Here is a 16,496-nt window from a genome sequence, read left to right as displayed (position 1 = left end):
CAATTCGGTCAAATTTTTGCGATTTAAAAAGTTAAATTTTATCAAACCCTCATTACGACCGCAAAAAGCATCAAGATTCCTCGATTCTGGACACATGGCGCCCACGAACACAATGGACGAACGAATTTCAGAAGGACCTGCCTACACATGGTGTAAACAACTAGCGGAAGTTTGCAAAAGGCAGAGGAAATTTGCGAAGTTTCTTGGTCTCGGTCCTATCCGATTCGTCCAATTCGTTGCAGCGCCAAATGAGAAAAATAAATGAATGGATGACATCAATGATATTAATTTTTTTAATAATCACCAACAAGTTCATAAAAAAAACTGCCACTGGCTAGCGTTTTTTTTTCCAAAGCTCTACAAGTTACATCCACAACTGCTGCCAAGTTCTTTTATATTTTTTTCTGGTCAACCCAAATGCTAACTAATATCGTGTGACATGCGACAAATTCGACAGCTGAGCCAACCCGCATCAAATCAGTTATCATCAACCAACAGCCAACAGCCAACAGGCGACAGGCGACAACCAAGCGGTGACATTCAGTTAGCCAAAGGCAATTTGTTTAACGTTCTCCCAGCCTCTCAATGTGGTGAAGTTAGAAATTAGGACCATTTTGACTTAACTCATCTACCCTGCGGTTGCTAAGTAAAAAATGCATTTGTTTCAAAACAGATAAAGGATTATTATTTTTTTCCAATTTTTAATTATTATTCAAATATGTAAATTTAGTATTTTTAAGTAGCGTACTTTTCTTGATTTCCAACTACTCAAAATTGCTTTTACGCGCTATCGAGATTAATCCAGTCTTATTATTGATGCAAGCATCTCGAAATGAAATCTTGTTTGAAATCACAATGAGCTTCTTTGATGCTCTGCTGACTATGAGAAGTTAATTGGCATATCTTTTGTTCTCTTTTTTAATGCATTCATACATACATACATATTTGCCCATCCTAGATAATTAGACTTTAGACTGCATTTTCTTAAGGGCATTTCGCTAAGCAGCTTAAAATGGTACCACAAATAACTTTTAATTAATTGAGCAAAGGAAGACCACAATCTCATTCTTAGTGTGCGATTGGTATAAAAAGATAGCTTTGAACGTAAGTGTGTATATCACACCTGAAGATCATGTTTTCAAAGAATTCCGAATAGTAGAGCAATTTGAAAGAAATAGTAAGGAAATTATTTCATTTATTCCCTTTCCGAGTTTTGGCCGAATTTTCAAAGCCGAAATGTATTGTGCACACTTCGATTGTTTTACGAAATTTTCGAAGAATTTTTGTTTTAAGAAATCGTAATACTTTTGGCTCTTTCTTTTGTTTATTTAATTTTTATTATCCTCACTTATATTATAAATCCGTAAGTTAGTTTATTTATTTGTTACGCTTTTACGCTTTAACTACTCAACCTATTCCCATTAAATTCTGTACACTGATGCCATTTAGCCCAACTTAAAATATAGGATAGATTATACGAGGGGGCGTGGCACCTCCCATAAAACTAGATTTTCATACCGCATATCATATCTCAAAAAATATTTTTGATAGAGTACAGGAACTTGGTATAGATACATATCTATATATGAAATCTACTCCATACTCATGGAGGAGGGCTGCCACCTGTTTAAAGAATCAAAATAGACTTGAATTAAGGGAATAATTTATTTGAAAATTATATTAAAGAATGGATGACAAGAGGCTTAAATAAGTTGCAGTTTGAAAGTATTTTGGAAAGGGTTGCCACCTGTTGGAAAAGCTAAATTTAAATTAATTATTAGCAAGCTATCTGAAAAATTAATATATGGGTGCCAAATGAAAGATTGCTAAGAAACCTTCAGATGGAACATTTAAAATATTACTGAGGTAATTTACAAAGCGTTGCCATCCGTTTAAAAATTAAATTTATCTAATTTAAATGAACTACTACAATATGGGTATCAACCGAAAGGTTTTTGAAAAGGGTTTTAGTTCCAAACAACATATAGGATGGTTGCCACCTGTTTGAAAAAACAAATTCTTCTTGAATTAAAGGAATTTGATAATTGGAATATGTATAACAATATGGACGTCGGACTAGAGGGATTTAATAAGGTTTTAATAGGAAAATACTTCGAAGAGGGTTGCCACCTGTTTTAAAAGTCGAGTTTAAATTAGAAATGTTCAGCTTGAGCATGTAGAATTTTCTGAAGTTTTCTGAGGTGTTTTAAATCTAAATTCGAATACAATTATATTATAAGTTTAATGAGTTATTACAATCTAGGTTTTAATCGGAAGAGTCTTGAAAAGGCTTTATTTCTAAGCAACATATGTATAGCAGGGAATCCACATATTTGAAAATTCAAATTCAACTTGAATTATAGGAATTAACGGTTTAAAAAGTAAATTTCAAAATTTTCAATCATTTCAATTCATTATAACAATATGGGTATCAATCGAAGTGATTTTTAAATGGCTTCATTTCTAAACTACATATACATACAGCGTGGCGTTGCCAAAAACTCTTAAAATACGGCGTACTTTTTTTATTTTCCGGCCACTGTACATGTATTTTTTTTTTTTTTAAACTTTGGTTGAAAAACCATGCGTGACGCGTGTTAGCCAAAATCTGAAGAACATAACGTGAGTGTGCGCCAAAAACACACTCGCGCTCAGGTCTGGTTCATACTTAATTTTTCTGAAGCTTTTGAGATTTTTTCGGAATTTTTCGGATATGTTTTCAATATTTTCTCAAAATTTTTTTTGGAATCATTCAAAACTTTTCGAAATACTTCAGACACTTCGTTACTTTTCGGGAACTTTAGGTCCTGAAAATACTTTTATATCTAAGCTTTGTTTATTGTGAAAATCTAACTGCCGGTTTTACCAGCGACCTTAATGAAAAAATTCCGTCAGTTTTTATATTAAATAAAAAAAGAAGCTAAAAAAATTGTTTGATACAATTTGCTTTCGGAAACTGGCAGCAGAAGATTGAAATTAAAAATTACCCGTTTTTCTCTATTCAAAAATTGTCAACAAACCTTGTGTTAAAAAAATACTGTGTAATTAAAAAAATATATTTCGGGCAATCATCACAACTCGGCCAAATTCATACGGGACCAACTTTCAAACTAAACCTTTCCCATAAAAATAAGGAATTATTAGAATCCGTTAACATAGTAAAGCATACATAAAAAGTAACGAAAAAAATATTCCGATGAATTTTAAGTCTCCTTCTTTTTGAAGTCGGTGAAAAAATGGGAAAAGACAATTTAATATTTTTTTGTTTGATCAGTTTTCTCGTCTAGAAAAAAAAAATCACTCTAAGTGGTTTTGACAGTTGTGATAAACCTCGAAGAAAGAGATGCAAAGCTATAAAAAATAAGAAGAAAAAGAAAAAACGGAAGCTAAAGCCGGAGCAGAAGCAAAAGTATATAAATACGTACAAACTCTCTCTCCATGATGGCATCAGTATCCTTTAAGAAGCTTCTCAGGCCAATAGTATAATTCTTTTCTCTAACACCTGGACCACCTCACTGCCCACTGCTAAGATTAAGGTTCACAAACTGACAGATAGCCGGATGGCATTTACACGACTGAGAACATTTTTTGTTCTAAATCAGTCGATATGGTTTCTTTTAGTCTTATTTGGCCATGCCATTGAATTCGACATAGTGAAAACCAACCTGAAGTTCATAAATATTATAAATTTTCTTTGCTTGAAATGCAAAATTACTTAAAGTTTTTCTTTGAATAATGAAACATCCGTTGGTGAAAGTCAAGTGCTGCTCAGCACTGAATTGCAAACAATTTAAATTCCGAACTTAAAATTTCGGATTTTCCTTCAGCAGCACACAAATTTATATACATACATACATGCACACATAGGTATGCACATTAGCGTGGACCGAACATTCGCTTTTTTAGAATTTTGATTGGTAATAGCAAAAATATGATTCATTATGTTTAAAAAAAAAAAATCGGTGTGAAATTTGGAATTTTTCGGTCAATATTTCGGTCGGCTCGCCCAAGTCCATCAAAGTTCAATATGCTCAAAAAGTAAAAATTAATAAATAAATTAATTAATATATATTTTTATAACTAAAATTGCAATAATCTTCGAAAGTATTAGTCCTACATAATTTGGTATATGGACCTTTTTTGTAGAGAATCGAAGTTAGCTAAAAAAAATTTTAGTACTTGAACTTTGGTGGATATTGCCGAGCCCAGGATATTAACCAAAAATTTTCACATTTCACACAGATTTATTTCAGAGCATAATGAACCATATTTTTGTTATTGTCAATCAAAATTCTTAAAAAGCGGATTTTCGGCCCACGCTAATGCACATGCATTAACTTAAGTTTTATTTCACTTCGACACGGTTTTTGCCAAAAGCCTTCATTGCGCATTTAGAAGAGTAAAAGTTGCCGTAAAGCAGACATTCGATTACGGATTTCAGGGTTATTCTCCAATTGTTCGTCCTCTTTTTATAGGAAATTGCACAACTCACTCGGTGTAATTTGATGTGGGTAAAAAAATGCAATAAAAAAATTTTGTCGACACTAACTTTAGTTACCACCTTTTGACAAAAAAAAAAAAAACTGCAACTAACTTTAGAGTCGACTTTTTTCGACTATAATTATGCCCATAATTACATTTTTATACAAAAAAAACTACTTACATATTTATTCAGTTGTTCTTAGCGCCTTTCCTTATATAATTACTGTTATTGACAGAACTTGTGTCTTGTTGTAAATAATTTTTTTCAAATAATTTTCATCCGATTACTTCGGTATTTGGCATTATTTGCGAAGCAAATTAGTTTTTGTATTCCATTACGCCAGTAGACAATATTAAATAATTTTCTTAATAAAAAGCTCAATTTTAAAGTATTACTTATAGAAAATTAAGCATGTTCATCGTTTATGTTAATTTTAATGCAATTATTTACGCTTGTTACTATTTTTTGTTTCTCTTTTGCACTTATTGGCACCTTTTATCGTACCTAAATATAAATAAGTATGAGTATTTCGATCTCACTATTTCTAAATAGCTTCAAATTAGTTATATTTTCATTAACTTGAAGCAAAAGCTGTTAAGTTGACGCCTTTTTCGTAAAGCTTGTAAACATAAGAACTTTATGAAAAATAAACAAATTAAAAAAGAATGTTAGTTAGGGGATTACCCAAAATGTAAGAATTGATAAACTTAAAATTTCAGGCATTCTTCAGTTTTGCGGTGCCTTTTCTTGTTTAAGGCAATATCCTTTAATATTTTTAAAATTCCAAACATACTTAATTTTCAAGTCTTGCATTCACTATTGTTATTCGTTGCCAATATTTACTGTATCTTTGAATCATTGCTTCAGCATTTTAGCCACACAAAACTCTTATCACAATTCAAATTTTTATTTTTTTTTTTGTTTGTGTATTTGTCACCGCTACCAATTACTATAGATAACCGCTGACCGATTTCGAAACACGTCTGTTGCCCGCGAAACCGTGCGAAGGACTAACTTTCTCGGCATCCAATTAACCGTTAAGAAGTGCTTTACGCGCGCCATTCAAAACAAAAGCAACAACAACCACTTCAAGACAACAGCATATACAAACTGACAGTTAATCGCTGGCAACAGGCAATGAACTGTGGAATGCATAGGTCGTCACGGCGTATGTGGAACATATGGCTGTATGCAAGTGAGCGCGCAGCGCACGTGGTGGACCTTGGCGCTGGATGCCTACGAGTATTGTAGTACTTGTCAATAGCATTAAAATATATATACATATATATGTATACATTTTTCCTTGTGTGTAACTTGTCTGCACGCTTCCACATTTCTGTTTTTCATTCAAAAATTTTCTTGGCGCGTCGAAAATGACTTCCGCGCGTAATTCTCTGCCTTCTTTGTGGAGCAGACGTCTTCTTCTTCTCCTTTGAATGCTGTAATTTCCAACTGGCGAATTTGTGCGGCAGCGCTGTCTTCGAAGTAAATAATAAGAAGAAAAAAAACTTTCACTTGCGCAAACAAAATTTTTGGCATCAGCTGGCGACAGACAGCAATGTCTCGCCATAATGAAGGGCCTCCTTAGCGGTTCAACGACTGGCGCATATTTTTACATCTGTAGCTTGGAAAATTCACTTCACTTTGGCCATTAAATCAAATTGACGTTATTTGCCTTTTCGCTGTTATATTGTTAACCAGGCAAACGGTTTTTGGTCTTTTTTGTAAGTCGAAGTTTTGCACGCGCATTTTCTCATTTATCTGTAGTTGTGTTTTTTTTTTTTTTTGTGTGAGTGGGTGCTTGTGCGATTATTTTCTTTTCGCATGGCTGCCTTTGCATACAAATGAAACCCTGCACTTTGGTTTGGTTAACATTCGGAGGTGTAGATAGATGTTTGTTATGTACGATGTGCTTCTGAAGACTGCCTGTTAAGCAAGTCAGCATTTTTTCGTTTTGGTTGTTGTATGTATCTCTGAAGCTCTGGCTTTCTATAATTATGCAAATTTACATACAAGTTCTTCTTTTTTATTACAATTTTAATGTGAACGAACTGCTGCTGCTTATCAGTTACTTCCATAGGTTTACTAGCGGCATTTATGAAATTTGTCAATAATTTAATTGAATGTGACAATCCAATTCAAAGGATAACTTTCAAGATAAGATTTTTTATGTGAAAATTGAAGAGTATTTTTTTTCTGATATAGCAATGAAGAAAAGCGGCGCAAAAAATCAGCTTATTTGCAACACCGCTGAACATTCCTTACGATGAATTAAATCTTTCACATTACAACCTCGGTAATTTGTACACTTAAAGCCCACAGCTCAACCAGCGTGCCCGATACAGTTTCCACATTACGAGCGAGCCTTTAATATTAGTCTAAGAGCCAGTGACACTTTTTCGTCATTATTTAGTTAAGGCCTATTTTTTGGCAGCGCGTTACGGGAGGTATGTTGAGTTGTCAACCGTGAAATTGGACCCTGGTGAGGCTAGCAAACACCCTTAACCTGTAAAAATCATCGACCAAAAATATGATTTAGTTAAGGCTGCAATTTTACCCACCGAGGTTCTGGTAGTAAAAAGTTAAATCAATTGTTGCAATATGGGTATTAACCGAATTGGTGTTGAAAAGGCTTTATATCTTAACTACGTGCAGGAGGGTTGCCACATGTTTAAAAATCGAATGCAATTTTCGTGAAAGGGATTAGGTAGCACCATTTGGGTGTCAAACAAAAGAGGTTCAAGAAGGTAGTAGTTTGAAAATATTTTGAAGAGGTTTGCCATTTATTTGATAAGTTAAATGAATTATTAAAAGATGGTTCTCAATCGAAATGAGTTTAAAAACCCCTTATTTCTGAACTATATTTAAGAGGGTTGCTAAGTGTTTAAAACATAAAGTTCAACTTAATTCATCAGTTACTTGAAATATTTATCACAAAGTCAGACGGAAGATATTTAAGGAGATTTAAAATCGGAAACAAATTTTTAAGGGGGTGGCCGCCTATTTTGAAAGTTGAATTTAGTTTAAATATACACAGGTTATATAGAATTTTAAAATATGGGTATCAAACGAAAGAGTGCTCAGATATCTTAAGTTTGAACATTTAGAATTTTTAGGGTTGCCATCTGTTGAAAAAATTTAATTCAAAGTACTTAATAAGTTAAATGGATTGTCAAGAGATGGGTATCAATCGAAATGGGTTTGAAAATAATTTTTTTCTGGACTGTATTTAGGAGAGTTGCCACGTGTTAAAAAAACTAATTCAACTTAATGCATGAGTTAATTGAAATATGTATCACAATGCCAGACGAAAAAAGTTAAAAATATTTAAGTTTGGAAATACTTTTAAGGGGGTTGCCACCCGTTTGAAAGGTCGAATTTGTTCTGATTAAAAACGTGCTGAACGAAATATCGTAATATTAGTGTCAAACGAAAGAGTTCTAAGAAAACTTTCAAGCTGATAATATTTTTAATTAATTGTAATTAATTTTACACACTTCCTTTTGTTTTCATGCAGTTGTAGTTTATGTCCTGTAAGAATATGAATACATTTACAGTTTTAAGCTTAGATTAGGAAATGCATAGCTTTTTCCAGCCATCAGCATAGCACCTTTCAGTCGATAAAGTCACTTCATATCTTCGCACCTGCAGAAAGGAGGGCAGTACATAAATTTTATCGCTACTAAATACTGCAGCCCTGGGTGTTACATATGTATGTATGTATGTATCTGTGTATGTTGCACTCTTTGCCAGGCAGGCAGGCAGGTTTGTAGTTGTGTTTATTTTTATAAATCAGCAAAGACTTCATAAGCTTTCGACGAAGTAACTCTTTGCATTGCTTTGCTAGCACCTTTTGTTTGGTCTACCTAAAAATGTTGTTCATGAATAATGGATTTTTGGATTTGTGTCTTGCGTTGGTTTTTCTTTTTAAAGAAAAATTTTGCCGACAGATGTATGTAGGTGCATATTTAATACATATAAATGAAGTCATATGCAAACATGGAAACTCGTGTATGCATATGTTTCCAAACTTGTTTAGCCGGGATTAAAGGCAAATATATACCAGATGGGTAGTGATTTATGTACGCCCGAGCAACGCAACAGCTACTACTTAAGTGCGGTAAATTTCCGCGAAGGCTTAGCGGCAGCTATTTTTGCTCGATTAAGAAAATGGGAAGGCTGTGAGGAGGAAAAATATGTTGCCTTCCAATTAAGTATGAACGAACATCTTTTCAATTTCTATAAATAGCAAATGAAAAGATTTAAGATGAGAAACCCGGGAAGATAATTTTTGTCACTATGTGTTATTGATGCCTATACAGCTGGCAACTCTTATCCAGGTGACATTTCAGGCTACAGTTATAGTGAAGACAAAAACCCTGCCAAGAAATTGGTGAAGTAGCAATTGGTGTGAGTGAACGCCGGGCTCAGGAGAGGTTTACTTGATTTCATAGCGGAAATTTTGAAATACACAAAAAAAATATAAAATTCAAATATTATAAATTGAAATTGGAAGAAATAAAAATTTTTGCAACTTTCTTTCTTAGTAAATTTGTTTGCATCTCGAAGCATTTTTATCGCTTACTTCGTATGGAAAACGGTTTCACATGCAAATAGATGTTGACATTTTATAATTTCTGTGAGAATAAATTAAAAATATTTGACTTTTTAGAGACCAAATAATTTGAAAAAAAAAATCAAATCAGCTAATAAAGTTTCTTATGGCCAACACACTGTAATTTAAAAGATTTCAATTTTCGATCTTCACTTTCGCATGTGCCAGTGCACAAAATCGATTAACCAAATAACTGTAACAAGAAATGATGCAGCTGCGTCGACGTGTACTTGTCGGTCAAGGGGAGGTAAGAGCCCAAAGGGCTCAAAACTATGTAATTGTTGTTAATAGTAAACTAAGGGCTTCACAATAGATGCGCTCTTGTTGCGTCATCACTTGCAACCCCACTGGTTGGTTCTTCGCATCGGCCATTCAGTGGCACTTAACAAGCTATGTAACGGCCAAACTTTTAATAGTGGGCGCTTCCTGCCGCTAGTTGCCTAACCAAACACACGATTGTGTGCTGCATTGAGTGCAGCCTCAAAACTGTTAAATGCGCAAATTTTCAAAACTTTCAAAACTTGTTAATAACCATAATTACGCAATTAAATTATTTGCCACAATTACATTGATTGCTTGCCACATGCGCACAGATATGTTTGCACTTATCGTAGCAAAATTTACGGGAACATTTTTGATATAAATTGTAAAATTTCCAGCTAAAATCAACTTGTATTTAATCAACCGTGGCAAATCCGAATTTAATTAATAAATATTCAAATCAATTTCTCATTAAAATCTGCTACCGGTGGGTATTTACCGTTATGAATTTCAAATTTCTATCGCGCTCATTTCCACTGTGCGACTATTACTTCTGCGTGCCGAAGCTTTGTCTTGGTTCGATGGGCTTTTGGCCAGGCGACACGTGCCGACAGAATGCGGCCAATATTGGCGCCCGGATAAACTTCTTCATTTTGGCCATTGGCGTCGTCACCGAAATTCATGCTGGCTGCTCGGTGCTTAAGTCCGATTTGGAACTGGCCTTGGACACACTTTGCCCGGCGGGCACCTCGGCAGTAACGCTACTAAAAATGGGCTTGATCTACTACTACCGCAAGGACTTGGCATGGGTGCTGAAGCGAATGCAAGTCTTGGTGTACGAGCGAGGTGGTGAGCGTATTTACTAGTATAAATAAATAAATGCTATATGTAAATTCGAAACCCTACGACATATTATTGCTTATTTGTTTTTTTTTTTAATCTAGTGCGAATAAATCCCGCAAAGAAGCACATCATACGGGCACACTCCGTCGTGGCGGCACGCCTTAATTTCATACCGTTCGTAATGGGATTCATTACGTGCACCTCGTACAACCTAAAACCATTGCTAATAACACTAATACTCTATTTGCAAGACCAAGAGCTGATGTGGAAGCTGCCATTCAATATGACGTAAGTGCATTTTCGGGCATGCTTACATACTAAATATGTACATACGTATGTACGTAGAGCATTGGCGCATACAATTCCGGAAATACTCCCCCTTTAACAATAATAACTGTGATAAGCAGAAATTGCAGGAAATTTACGTTGTCTTTACCTTTGCAGGATGCCAGCGTTTCTGTTGCATGCGCCATACTATCCGCTCACTTATATCTTCACCGCTTACACCGGCTACATTACCATTTTCATGTACAGTGGCTGTGACGCGTTTTACTTTGAATTTTGCTCCAATACTGCTGCGCTGCTGAAGCTATTGCAAGAAGATTTGAAATCGATCATTGGCTATGGTGGAGGTAATGCGATCGCCTATCTCGCTGGCTTATTGCTATTTTGAGTTTAAATTTTAGCACACATACTCGTACCTAGAATAATTCAACTAACCAAGTCGCAAAACACACTTATGTAAATGCCTTCTTATACACGCAGATAAACTCAGCCTAACCGCGGAGGAGCTCACCATGCTGGAATGGCGTTTGGTGCATTTCATTAAGCGCCACAATGAGATTATCGAACTCACGCGCTATTTCCGCAAACGCTACACTGTCATCACATTGGCGCACTTTGTCTCGGCGGGTCTGGTAATTGGTGCCAGTATATTTGATCTTATGACGGTAAGTTTGTCGCTTGCCCTTGGCCTAGGCTCAACGGTTAATAAGGCTCACTGTTTTGCAGTTCACCGGCTTCGGCATCGTCATCTACATCGGCTATACAATTGCGGTGTTGGGACAGCTATTCATTTACTGCTACGGCGGCAGCATGGTGTCCGAGAATGTAATTGAAGTTACTTATGCGGAAAAGTGTTCGCCAACGAATTTTCGATTGCCATGCAAAATATTAGCAGAGATATTTTATCAGCAGCAGGCAGCGAAATTTCGAAGCAGCCTCCTTCGTTGGTTTATTTTATTTATTTTATTTTTTTAACTCTTCTTTCTTACAGAGCGTTGCATTGGCCACGGTGGCCTTTGGCTGCGATTGGTATGCTTGCAGTCCCAAATTGCGACGCTATATTCTGATGATCATTATCCGCTCGCAACGCGCCATCAGCATGTCAGTGCCATTCTTTTCGCCCTCGCTGGTCACATTCACTTCGGTAAGTCGCAAGCATTATAAATTTACGCAAATGCTCTCATTTACTGATAATATTATGCATTCCACAGGTACTACAAACATCCGGTTCGATAATAGCTTTAGTCTCCTCATTCAAATAAATGTGCAAACAAAAACAAAAACAAAGCTACAAATGCATGATTATGCTTATTACATATATGTATCTGCTAAATTGCTTATATAGTATAACAGTCAACTGTCGTTTTATTCGAATAAATTTGATTCTTGTCGCATTGCGGTAGCTTCACGTAGCAAAAAATCGCGCATACGCCGTGGCATCCTAAAGCGAAGGACCAAAAAAATTTACTCTGCGACCAGCTATTAACATTAATTAGTGCACATGGATTATTAATAGACATGCACATATGTATGTATGTAATAATTATTAATCAGAGCGGTGTTTAATACTAATTTATTTAAATTCAACTTGGTGTTCTGCATACATACATATATTTTTTCTGTTTTTAGACTTTTTTTCACTTAAACAAATCGTTTAAATAAAATTAAAAGTTCAAATTACCAAATGAGGATGCAATGCTATATTAATTAGTGACAGATTTTTTAATGGAAGGCTAACTGCTGTAATTAAGGACACTTGTACTTGGAACTCTCACTGCCCGTAGCAAAGGGAGTTTCGCTGAATGTACATATTATTGAAATATAAAATTTTCCGTTTTTATCTTTCTAAAACACACTACAGTGAAATCCTATCAAGAAGAAAAGAAAATTGTATAAATTTTTTAGGAAATTTGTTTTACTTTTCTTAGCTACAAACCTATGTAAGTTGTTTAATTGCGCCTACACGTTTGCTAAGTGTTTGGCTGAGCCTTTTCTCCAATTAGTTTGCCTCTTAGTTGTCTCATAATCAATTTATGTTATTCATTACGTTTGAAATTCACCCAGATGATGTTAGGTGCGATGACGTGATAAGATGTTATGCGATGTGATGTGATGTAATTTCATTTGTGGTAACATAACGTGATGTGATGTGATGTGATACGATGGAATGTCATGTGATTTAGTGCCATGTAATGTCGTGTCATGCGGTGTCATATTATGTTATGTCATGTCATGTGATTTCAGACGATACAAGATTTTACACTACATATCGTCACCTGAAATGCAAAAAGACGTAACAAACATCGTCACTGAAATTCAAAAAGTCGTAACTAATAAAAAATTCAAAAATCACTTTTTGATTGATATGACGGATTTTATCGAATTACAACTCCCACATAATTTTGTGAAAAAAAAATAAAATTTAAATATTAATCAAGACTTTTTCCATTTCAGTTACGATGTTGTTACGTCTTTTTGCATATCTGGTGACGAAATGTATGTGTGCACATATGTATATACATTTCTGATGATCTAAGAGCTCTTTTTTTGTAAACTTACCATGCTCATAACACTGTAGGGAACGCCATATCGTACATGGCCGTACTCGTACATATGTATGTATGTACTTCCACGTGGCGTATGAGTAACATTTTCCATGTTAAAGTTTGAATTTTTTTTTTAATTCGCAATGCAAACTTAAAATGAAAATATCTTGGCAAAATGATCTGATCCAGAAAAACGGTGTACAGATCCGTAATCTACGACCCAAAATTCAGTTTACGTATCTCGACGTCTTTTTTGTGTCATTTTAGCGTGCCTACAGTCAAATTAGCAAACTCAATTTGGAAACTCTCAAAGTTTAAATTTCACATAAAATACGTGACTAGCGTGCCTACAAATCAGTGGCATTTTTAAAAATATTGTCTTATTTTTAGCAAAAAATTCACAGTCCATTTGACAGCTGTCAACTGTGAAAGTTTTAATTTCGCATAAAATTTGAGGCTTATCGGTGGATTTTTAAACGGGTTTTCCAAATTTTAGAGAAATTAGCAGTTGATTTGACAGCTGTCAATTGTCAAACTATAAATTTTATGGCATATTTATTCGGATTAAGCATTACAAAAATACTACGATCCTGTAGTTTTATTATAATCGTAACAACCCTTATAATTTTTCTCGCAAAACCCTGCTGCTCCGACCACTGTGTACCCGTGTTTTTTTTTTTTTTGTACAGTTTAATTGCAAAACATAATTTCATTAGGTTAACTTTCTTGAATTCCCTTTGTGTTTACTACAACACTACCTCCTACCAGTCAATAACCTAAACTTTTCAACTTCCTACTTAAAATTCACCTTTCAATAACATTCACTGAATATTTAAACAAATGCTTCGTTTACTAAATCAACACTCAGCGAACGAACGTTGGTGTGGATTCGTCCTTTTCTTACTTTTTTCTATTGACTTTTGGTTTTTGAGCGGTCGAATGAAATTATAACAACATTCCACCACAACAATGCCAAAACAAATCTCAAATGCCTAACATAGCTAAATAATTTGCTGTTATTTTTGCCTCTATCTCTCTAAGAAGAATCTAAAATTCCTACATTATAGCAGCAGAAAAGATTTAAATAGGTATCGGGAAAGAGCTTCGAAGTCTTAACAGCTAAGCTTCAATTCCCACTAAACGAAAATTGTATTCAGCCTTATCATGAGTTTCGCTTTCCTCGAACCGGACGCCACTTTTCACTTTTAGTTTCCATGTATTCACTATGGGCGGATGAAAAATTTTCGGGCGAAACTCATTATAAGGCAGATTGAGTCATTGTAGTCACGAGTAGCGAGTTGTTTACTCCGCCATTATTGATTTTATGCAGAAAAGGGGTGGTTTACAATTCTTGTTTACCGCTATTTGCATTTATGGCAAACAGATTGCGGCGTAGTTACGTTTTTGTCGTACATGCATATGTACGTATGTACGTATGTAAAAACTGGCTGTAATGTTGTCAAGATGAATCAGTAACATGCGTCGTGTTCGTTGCTATTGTAATTTGTATCTCTTAGCTAGTGGGAAGAAATTCCACGGCTGAATAGTTCAGTGGCTCGCACGTTAAAATTCATACTCGTATGAGTACACAGGTACATGAATACATATGTACATACATGTCGCTCATTTACTTCAATAGTGTCATAACTCAAAAACGTGAAACTCGAGAAAAACGGCTTCAAAGTTTTGAGTTTAATAAAAAGTCGATTTTATACGAGTTGCACTATAAATTTCCTGACTTTCTCGATTTTAGCAAGTAAATTAGTCATTTAAACCATTAGTTTTGTCATGAATAACTATTTACTGATATTTACGCATACATACAGTGACTCAAACAAATGATCACGTGTTATTTCTTTTTTTTTAATATTCGTAATATTTTTCCAGCTAATTTTTTTTTTCTTATTATTATAAAAAAAAATCGTCAAATCTTTAACCCAAACCGTGTAAATCACAGTATCAAACTTTATACAAAATTTAGAAAAATTCAACAAATATTCATCATTTTTTTATTCTGAATTTTTAAAAAAATTTTTGGGTATGCAGTTTTATAGCACATACAAGTTTAGTCTAAAGAAGTGCAAGTTTCCAACTGCTAAAAAAATCGCGTTGATTTTTGATAGTTTTTTCTGGGGGCTACTTTTTGGGGTTTTTTAATATAAAAAACGTAATTTTTAAAAACTTGTGCTGATATTTTGATTGCTGACGATCTCCCGCGTTTTATTTCATAAGAAATTCATACTTATATGAAAAAAGTGCAAAAATCAGTCACCAAAAAAAAATTTTCAAAAATCAATGCGATTTTTTAGCCGTGTGAAATATCCCGTCGACCTGGAGCTGCTTTTTAGCCTCCTAAGTTATTACAGACTCAATTTCTGCATTACTAAACGGAACTTCACGAAATACACAGGCTTATTAAATCAGCTACTTTTGTGTTCTGAGACTTACTGTATTTGTATTTCTATATTTTTGTCAAATTACGTAGGGATTTAGGACGAGTCGATAACTTTGGGCATTCTTAGTTGTTTTCAAGAACTGTATTAAATTATGAATCTTTATTTCGCTGTTTTTACTTAATTAATTTTATTATAATTAATTGAATAAAAAACAAAATTTTTTGCTGAAATATTTCACTAAATACAAATTTGAGAAATATAGCATAATTACTAGAGCTCGGATTTTTGTGCAAATTGAATATGCAAAATATATGCAAAATGAACTATGCAAAATATATCAAAAAATTGTAAAAAAATAAATAGTTAGATATGCTAAAAAAGTTTTTTATGCAACAATTTAAATAACACCTAAGAAACAGGACCGAAGTCGTTTGCACTAGTGTCTATGTTATTCAGATTTCAGAGAAAATGAAGAAAGTTTTGCTAAAAGCATATCTTCAAATTTATTAACAACTTGTATTTAGGTTAACTCTTTAAACTACTTTAGTAATATCTATGGGAAATCATCCGCATTTGCGGCCCTAACTGTTGCCGAAGTCCCCAACGTCATAGACCAGGAGTGCATCCTGGAGGAGAGTAGGGAGAATAAGCCAATCCTCTCTGTAGGTGGAGGAGCAGTTCGCTGCCAACTACCCTCCAATGACGGAGTTCCTCCGCTTTCCACAGCCCAGAAAAAGCAAGCAGGGGAAACCCTCTTCTGTGGCTGACCGAACTCCTCCTGTCGCTGAATTCAGTAAGCGGCCCAGGTCTGCGGATGTCACTCCAGAAGCCAGTGGAACTTGATGGATGTACCGACATCCAAATCTACTTGCGAACGTTGCAAGAGAAGGTAACCTGTGGTGACTTACACCAATTGCTGTCCCAATGCCTCTTCGAGTCATAGTGTGGCACGGTACTGGTGTGGCAGAAGTGATGCAAGGATCGGTCGAGGCAGAACTGTCCTCGCTATTTCCTCGAAGCAACTACGTCTGGAGGTCTGGGTCCCGGGCAACTTATTGTGAGTCCGT

The 16,496-nt window shown here is 34.8% G+C and overlaps 2 protein-coding genes across 3 annotated transcripts in view; one reads left to right on the top strand and one right to left on the bottom strand.

Annotated features, from left to right (window-relative positions):
• The window catches only part of LOC118744370 (neuropeptide CCHamide-2 receptor), a gene marked incomplete at its 3' end in the record, with an annotated part of 92,855 nt that overhangs the window by 40,408 nt on the left and 35,951 nt on the right, over positions 1-16,496 (bottom strand). The window contains 1 exon segment of one of the 2 annotated variants that reach the window (XM_036477336.1): positions 4,664-4,816. 2 annotated transcript variants of the gene reach the window in all.
• On the top strand, positions 9,808-12,078 carry LOC118744372 (odorant receptor 10a). The gene is made up of 7 exons (XM_036477338.1): positions 9,808-10,208; positions 10,304-10,490; positions 10,647-10,834; positions 10,968-11,152; positions 11,214-11,312; positions 11,479-11,631; positions 11,699-12,078. Exons 1-7 carry the CDS (start codon positions 9,863-9,865, stop codon positions 11,747-11,749), a joined length of 1,209 nt encoding a protein of 402 aa, XP_036333231.1. The 5' UTR covers positions 9,808-9,862; the 3' UTR covers positions 11,750-12,078.

The sequence above is a fragment of the Rhagoletis pomonella genome, unplaced genomic scaffold, assembly GCF_013731165.1.
Source record: "Rhagoletis pomonella isolate Grant_MI unplaced genomic scaffold, Rhpom_1.0 Rhpom_scaffold_00008, whole genome shotgun sequence".
NCBI classification, from domain to species: domain Eukaryota; kingdom Metazoa; phylum Arthropoda; class Insecta; order Diptera; family Tephritidae; genus Rhagoletis; species Rhagoletis pomonella.
This window is presented reverse-complemented; position numbering and strand designations above follow the sequence as displayed.

Bases quoted from the DNA above. Each gene is read 5' to 3' on its own strand.
- LOC118744372 (XM_036477338.1), top strand. From the start codon at position 9,863: ATGAATTTCAAATTTCTATCGCGCTCATTTCCACTGTGCGACTATTAC. The intron at 11,153-11,213 runs GTAAGTTTGTCG...ACTGTTTTGCAG, and splicing joins GTATATTTGATCTTATGACG to TTCACCGGCTTCGGCATCGT. The intron at 11,632-11,698 runs GTAAGTCGCAAG...TGCATTCCACAG, and splicing joins CGCTGGTCACATTCACTTCG to GTACTACAAACATCCGGTTC.